This window comes from Seriola lalandi, unplaced genomic scaffold (genome assembly GCF_002814215.2).
Source record: "Seriola lalandi dorsalis isolate HSWRI2012SDOR001 ecotype SW California unplaced genomic scaffold, Sedor1 jcf7180002054895, whole genome shotgun sequence".
NCBI lineage: Eukaryota > Metazoa > Chordata > Actinopteri > Carangiformes > Carangidae > Seriola > Seriola lalandi.
In genome coordinates this window covers 200,461-208,826 of record NW_019525447.1, presented here as the reverse complement: position 1 = coordinate 208,826, position 8,366 = coordinate 200,461, and the positions used below count along the sequence as shown (strand labels likewise).

The 8,366-nt window shown below is 42.3% G+C and overlaps 1 protein-coding gene across 1 annotated transcript in view; it reads right to left on the bottom strand.

The window, feature by feature from the left end:
• Window positions 1–8,366, bottom strand: part of LOC111672174 (glutamate receptor-interacting protein 2-like) — a 49,451-nt gene that overhangs the window by 19,158 nt on the left and 21,927 nt on the right. Inside the window, 5 exon segments of the mRNA XM_087180175.1 lie at window positions 543–606; window positions 2,496–2,576; window positions 4,555–4,700; window positions 7,844–8,030; window positions 8,136–8,272. Coding sequence (XP_087036301.1) covers window positions 543–606; window positions 2,496–2,576; window positions 4,555–4,700; window positions 7,844–8,030; window positions 8,136–8,272 — 615 coding nt within the window.

The window sequence follows — 8,366 nt, the reverse complement described above, 5'->3', positions numbered from 1 at the left end:
AGAGAGGGGGAGAGAGGGGGGGGGCAGAGACACAAGAGGAGAAAGTCAGTTTATTTCTACAGCACCATCAGACACAAGACAATTCACAGCGCTTCACAGAGGCGTGGGAACACATTAAAACCAGAACATTAAGACGACATTAAAATAATATTTAAAAACAATAAAAACTCAATATTATCTTAATATTTCAAGTCATAAAATCAGGTGAGAAACTGAAAGCACCATTTTAAAAGACGAGCTGCAGTGATAAAGGACATTAAAAACAACATGGCAAGATTAAAAAGATGAGCTGCAGTGAACAGTGACGTCTGAAGACAGTGTCAGACAGTTGGAGCAGATCTCAGGTGTTCAGGAAGCTGTGTGTTGTTCCACAGGTGAGGAGCAGGAGGTCGAAGCTGCTTCACCTGGTTTGGTTCTGGTTAGTGAACACTGAGTGAACCAGGTGACCTGCTCCACATCGTACAGGTAGATCCCAGATGTGTTTGGTCTTTTAGTGTTGGAACAGAGAGATGAATTCATGAGGAGAGACTCAGGTGAGATACCTGTGGGCCATGCTGCCCTTTTTGATGTCAGAGATGATGAGGGGCTCTCCTGTCTTCTTACTGGCTGCGGAGGGAGATGACATCACAATAAGCAGCAGCAGCAACAACAACATGTTGTAAACAAAACCACTTTTTATTATTTCTGGAAAATTCCATGTTCATAAGAAAAAATGGTCGAGAACCAAAACAACTTTAATGAATTTAAACTAGTTAAAAAAACTTTATCTGTTAAAAACTAACAAGTTATTACGACCCTAAAACTACTGAATAAATATAATAATGACAATGATAATAATAACCATACTACTACTACTACTACTAATAATAATAATAATAATTGTTGTATATTTGGCTTTGTTACATGTATAATGTAAATTTCTTTGTTGTCTTTTCTTTTATTGTTTTATTGTGTATGTGTTTGTACCTTTGTATAAGTCTTTTCATAATAACAATATTAAACAATAACAGTAACATGATGTCACCAATAATTAATCCTACATCAGGAACAATAACATGCAGTTTTTGAGTTCATGACTTTTTTGTTTGAGGTGATGGAACGGAGGAGAATTTTTTTTCTCAAGAATTTTAGAAAATTTTAAGGGAAACTTTATTTTTTCATTTTTTAAATAATAAAAAAAAAGTTTCTAAAATTGGAATGTCAAATGAAAATATTATATTATTCTCTCATCAGGAGAGAAAGCGGTGAATGATTTCTGCTGTGAACACTTCCATCCAGCAGATGGCGCCATCGCACCGCTCTCCGAGCCGCCACGCTGCGGCCTGTTATTCTCAGGGTTATAGAGGAAAACTCAAAACTCAGACTTGTTCTTTTCCAGCTGCGTTGGTTTGATTTTGACAAACACAACATTAAACCAAACATCAGAGATGACGCATTAATTTAACATGAGTTTTCTCTGCATCTGTTTCACAGCGCTGCAGAAGCAGGAGAAAACTCTAAGCAGAGAGGACAGGTGACCTGATGCAGGTATTCTACAGTCTGCTTTACTGTGTTAAAGCTTCCACAGCGTCTCAGCCACGTGGTCATAAAGTCTCAGTCTGATGTATTTATGTCTTCAGTCCAAATATTTAAAAGTGCAGCAGCTCCAACAGTCAAACTGTCACTGACTTAATGCTGCTTCAAATTAAACAGTGAAACGACGTTAAACACAAAGTCCAGACAGACGGTGATCACACAGTGATGGTGGGTCGTTAATCACTGTGTTCTTTTAATCTCAACTACACATCTGTAAGCTTTCATGACTGTATCTTGCAGGTTGTGACGTTACCACGGTGACAACATCTGACCACGGACGTATAAACAGCTGCCAGACGTCTCTGAACCTGCTCGGCTGGTTCACAACAATCTGAATGAAGTCTCTGACTGCTTCAGTAATAAAAACAGCAGAGAGTTGACGCTCTGTGTTTGTTGGCGTTGTGTTGGTTCTGAACTTTGATTACATTTAAATTTAGATTTCATTACACTGGGCTTCAGGAAGCTTCTCCACACGGTTCTGGCTGCAGGAGAATCTGCTCACATTCAGCCACAGCACCGTCAGTGAGGTCCAGCTCTCACGCTGCGTGACAAGACCTGGATCACAGTCAGACTGCTCAGTGATCTGTGCAACACATCAGACCGGGGCAACGTCTTTCTGGACCCGTCTTTGTGCACAGGAGCAGACTGGGAGTGTGTCCCCGTGCCGCCGCCATTTTATAAACACTGCTGACATTTGTACCTGAGTTACACTGGAAAATACGTGTGTGTGTGTGTGTGTGTGTGTGTGTGTGTGTGTGTGTGTGTGTTGGAGGGGGAGCAGGGTGGTCTCACTTTTAAACATTCTGCTAGCAGCTCCGCAACACGATGAATACATCATATGAACAATGTTTAGTGTGTGTGTGTGTGTGTGTGTGTGTGTGTGTGTGTGTGTGGGTGTGTGTGTGTGTGTGTGTTGCTACCACTGATGGTGAGGCCCAGCTCCACTCCTCTCTTCTTCGGTAGTTTGACGTGGAAAGTGCCGCTGCTGGGGACCACTGACTCTGTAACACACACACACACACACACACACACACACACACACACACACACACACACACACACACACACACACAGTTAAACACAAGCAGAAGCAGCCGTTCATTTTAAAAGAAACAAACTCTTTTCATCCTGTTCAACATTTGTAATTACGAGGCGTTCAGCTCTCGCTCTTATCTCTTCTTCTTCTTCTCCGGGATAAACAGCGACTTCACCTCCTTCTGTTTGTCTGCATGAGTCAGAAGAAGAAACAACTCCGTCTACACACACACTGAAACATGAGGAAGTGCACTTTGTGAGTGGAGCAGCCACTTCAGACTTTAGCAAGTTATTTGAACGACCCTCTGTGAGTTAACAGTCGTTCACTCTGCAAACACCACGAACAACAGGTTCATTTATTTCCTGCAGAGCCGAGAGAGCGAGAGAGACTCAGCTGATCTGAATGACAACGACAGGAAGTTTCTTCCATCAGTCAGATTTCACTGAGAATCAAAGTGAGTTAATTTCATGAACAGGAGTCTGAGATGTTGCACTGGTTCGTCCATGCTCAGGGTTGTTGGTAGGTCATGAATTTACAGGCTAATTTCATAATCGCTAATTAAATGATGCTACATTATAAAAGACAGCATCATGATCTGTGACTGCAGAGAGCTGCAGAGCACAAATCAAGTCAAACCAAACAATTTCCGAAGCTCAGAGTGAGCTGCTCCACCGTCGCCATCTTGGCAGCGTCTGACTCCGCCCCTAACTCACAGCAAATCCAAAAATGGTCAAAGAGGAGGGGCGCATGTGGAGCTGAGCCTTCGGTGCATGACGGTTTAATAAGTGCGACATGCATACACTCCCGTTAGCATCGTTAGCACGGCAGGGCATCTTGCTCGAAGGCTAACACATGGCTTATTCATTTACTGGCTAGTTAGCTAGTTAGCGAGCCAAGCTAACAAGCCATGGTGAGCGCAGACATTGATACCTGCTAATTACAACCAGGAGCACTGACTTCTTCATGTTCTGTTAGTTAGTTAACAACAAGTCAACTGTGACGACACCCACCTGTCACTCAAAGAGGCCACGCCCCCAAATCCTCCATAAGTTTAACCCTTAATAAAATGTAAACAGGTGAGTTATATAAACAGGTGAGTTATATAAACAGGTGAGTTATATAAACAGGTGTCATGAAGGAGGAAATTATCTCTAGAGACCAAAACAGTTTTTGTACCAGGCTGTAAACATGTTTATTTCTGCTGTAAAGTTGGACATTTTAACATGGGAGTCTATGGGGACTGACTCACTGTTGGAGCCAGACTCTAGTGGTCGTTAGAGGAACTGCAGCTTCTGGTTCGTCATGTTGATGCTTCATGTTTCAGTCTGGAGGTTGATGCTTTGTGTAATGTTGTGTAAATTACACACCTGTTGCATGAGTTGTTTCTCACTCTTAATGTAACTTTAATAAAACAACAACAATAATAATCATCCAAAAGTTAAAAAAAGTAAAAGTGATGAAAAGCAGCTATTACATAAATTCAATGTTATGAATCAGCTGACAAAACAAACATAATGCCTTCATTCACTTTTGTTTTTCAAAAACTTGGATCAATTAAACCTTCATGTTAATGTTAAACATCTCTGACTTTTCCTCGACACAGAAGTGAAATAAATAAATGCCTGAGCGTCAGTGCGCTAGTTACTTTGTCATGAGGCTAAAAGCACATCGACGGGGCCGTGGCCTCCAGAGCAGAGCTGTAATTATCCCGTCCTCCCCCCTCTGTGTTGACAGGAAACAGTTTGACCACTTCACCCAGTCTGAGTGTGTCTGTGCGTCCTCTTTGCTTCCTGATAAAAATACAGTCGCTCCGCTCTGTGATTAAAGTCTGAAAACGTTTTAAAGCCTCACAGACGAACGAAGAACTGCAGCGACTTCAACAGACGCCTGACACCTGTTGACGTTGTTGTAATAAAAGTTACACCGTCACATCAGAGACAAACCTGCCACGTCGAACTCGATCTCCAGTGTCACCTTGTTGGTCAGAGCCGCGTCTCGGAGAAGCTGATTGGCTTCCTCCAGCGTTCCGTCCTCCGTGGGGATTCCGTTGATCGACAGGAGGCGGTCTCCGACCTGAAGCAGGCCGCACCTACGGCAAGAGTTACCATGGTGATGTCAGAAAGTCGTACTTATGGTGCAGTTTCAGTGCTTTGAGGCCAGAGGCCGGTTGAACAAAACACCTTAAGTTAAGATTCTTCTTAAGGTCTAAACGTTTCCTTAAAATAAAAAGTTAAATTAAGATTTTCTGGCGGTTTCCTTTGTCGTCCAGGAAACGACGGCTGCATTTGAAGGAGTCTTTGATGGTTGGTTGGTTCAGTCTAGTTGCTCAAGCTTCTTTAAATCAGAATTAGATGAAAGTTTCCAGAAACCGTCACCACACTAACATCGTCCTCTGAGTGGAGCGTGTGCACTCAGTATGATGTCACCACTTCCTGTCACTTCATCCTGAAATAGAACACGGTTGTGGGACTATTTTCTGCACCTGTTTACATACGATCACCCCCCCCCCACGGCGGTCAAAATGCTCCCGAGCGGGAAAAAGAAAAACTCCGGCTCCAGCTCGGAGGTGTGCTAATTGTGCGAGTCCTGCGTTACCTGGGATGTTTTTGTTTCCCTTTAATTCATTTTGCACTCACACGGCTCAGGCCTGGAGGAGTTTGGGACGCCCTGCTGTGTTACATATCATCACTGGATTATTTTTAGCTGCTGCAGCTTTCACTGCTGCTGTCTGAGTATTAAACATTTCTGTTTTCAAAACATCCGACATTTAGAAAACCCCCCCCGCCCCTCCTCTGAACCTGGCTCCTCGCTACATAAACCAGCCGCAGCGAGAGTAAAGCACATTAACGCCGACTATTAAAGTCATGAATCATGTAAATACCTTTCCATGGAAATAAACAGAGGGGTTTTATGTTGGTTTCCAGCTTTAGAGATGTTGGAATCAAACCTTCAACCTCTCAGCTGCTTAAAACCTGCGAAGACAACGCTAACGTTGGCTAACAGCAAGCCTGTAGCCACAAACAGTAAAAGCAACACTATGAATTACTGTTATCACCGATCACACCTTCACACCTGTGGGTTTTATTACCATCATTATTTTCACCATAACAACCAACAGTCTCTCTCTGTAATAACTTAAGGCCTAAGTCTTCTACTTCAATATGACACATTTCCCCTCAGCTGAGGGAGATACTGTTAACGGTGTTCGTTAAGGATAAACCGTTTAGAAATTAGCAGCAGTGACAGATTTTGCAGCAGTAAAAGTTTAAGGGTGAAAACTCTTCAGACATGTTGCAGCCGAGAGTCAGAGGTCCCTTTAATTTCCTTCCTTACTTTAATCACTAAGGTCTTTATGTGCAATGATACATGGTGATGTAAACTCATGCTACACCCACGGACTCTTTTGACCTTTGTGACCTTTGACCTAATTAAAAGCAGAATGAACAACATCAGCATGAAGTGTTTTCAGCTCTATAATAAAGCACATACGTGACTCTAACAAGGTCAGTAGCACATTTTAAGGGTCAAAGGTCGTAACTGTGGTTTACAGCTGAGCTAAAGTAAGAGCTACGATACTGAATGATGACAGTAGGAGTCTCCTCCTCTGACAGGAGAGGATGAGGATGAAGTGGCTTGTTGTATTTTAACTCGGCCTCAACTTCCTGCAGTTTTCTGCCCTTTTCATTAATTATTACTAATTATTATTAATATACAATCAGACTTCCTCTGTCTCTGTTCCTTCCTCCATTTCTTTGCTCTCTGACTGAATAAACCTTCTCACAGCCACATAATGAAAACACATATCTCCATAATGACTGATGCAGGTTGTTTTCATTGGATGTGAGTATTTTCCTAATCCAGCTTTAATCTGCAGTTTGTACACTGATATATTTAAGGAGTAACTGTATCTTAAACTTCCAAAGCAAAATAAAAGAGGTAAGTTTATATCACATACTGCAGATGATTCATTTAACATTGGTCATGAATAATATTGTGTGTTTACTGCATATTTAAAATGACATAAGATTGGAGCACAAGCGTCCAGCGGCGGGATAATTAGAGGTTGGAGGAGGACGAGCTCGCCGGCCGTCGCCGCGCTCCACGTCCTCAGGTATTAAAAGACGACAGCTTGTGGTTAAGTGTAATTCAGGGGGGTGTGAAGAGGGTTTATTCGGATTCACCCCGTCGAGCGCAGAGGAAGGTACTTATCGATTCCTCCAACGGGGGCGAGGGGAGCTAGCTAATTAGTGTTGTTAGCGTGGGCGCTAATGGAGAAGAGAGTGTGGCCCCAGGGCGCAGAAACACACCCAGCACTTAGAGAGGCTGTTAATACGATGAGAGCTTCAATCAGGACACACACACACACACACACACACACACCACACACACACACACACACACACACACTCATTAGTGTGGCTGTTTTCAAACAAGCAACTGAACATCAGTGAGATTTAAGAAAACACTGTGATTTTAATATTATTATTAATTAATCTGTAATGTTAGTAATTATTATTATTATATATTCATTTATTTATATTTTATTATTATATTACTTTTACACTTTTGTGCAATTGTAAAATAAACTGATGAATTTTGATTTGTTTAAACTGTCCAATAGTATGAAAAAATACTGTACTTACTTTAAAAAGTACTTTTCATACTTCAGTATTTTATATATGCACTATATGTTCCCTTTACTTTTTTACACTTGTTTATTTTATACTTCTATATTTATATAGAAGTATATATATATATATTTTTTTTTTTCTTCTTTATTGCATGATCAGTATGTGGGTTTGATCTTGAATAAAAAAGCTGCCACTGAGGATGTTTCTGCTGTTGCAGAGTCAAAATAATTATGTTTATATCTTATATCTTATCTTGTGTTCTACAACATAAAATCAGCCACACAAAAGTTTGAACAAGTCTGAAACACAAGTTCAAGTGTCTTATAATCATTCAGACCCTAAATCGTCATATAATGAACAACAGTCTCACCTTTCCCTTCAGAGACCTGCCTGTTTCTGCAGGTGATAGTAATGTACCTGTGACTGTGCACACAGATGTTCAGATTCTGCAGCAGCTGTTATTCATCATGTTCTTAAAGCTGTACGCCAAAGAAAAGACACTGGAAACAACATGAACACGTTTCATGTTGTGTGAAACTGTGTGTGTGTGTGTGTGTGTGTGTGTGTGTGTGTGTGTGTGTGTGTGTGTGTGTGTGCTGACCTCTCTGCAGAGCTGTCTGGCTCGATGAATCTGATGAGAGGAGGTGCAGACAGAGTTTCAGTGGCGAATATTCCTCCCTGCAGCTGGACGCCGAAGCCGTTGAGCGGGTCGCCCGTTAAAACGACCTCGCTGGTCTCCACGTGAACCACCTGACCGCCCGGACCCACAGAACTGGACGCCAGCGACACTGAACACACACACACACACACACACACACATACACACACACACAGTTGAGATTTGATCCTTTGATTATTCACTTCCTTTCAGAATAAAAACACGAGGACCTTACAGGAGCTTTTGTGCTCTTTCTTCCTCTGCCGTCGTTTCAGCAGCGAGTTGCGTGGACTCATGGGAACTGTAGGCCGGGGCAAGGTGCTGGAGCTCTGGCTGCTGGGGCCCGACGTGGTCGTGGAGCCGGGAGAGAAGCTGGCAGAGACCAGAGCTGCAGAAAAGACACAGAGAAGAGAAAGATGGCATCCATTTTTTTCCCATAGTGCAATGCATCAGTGCCAGATGTTTG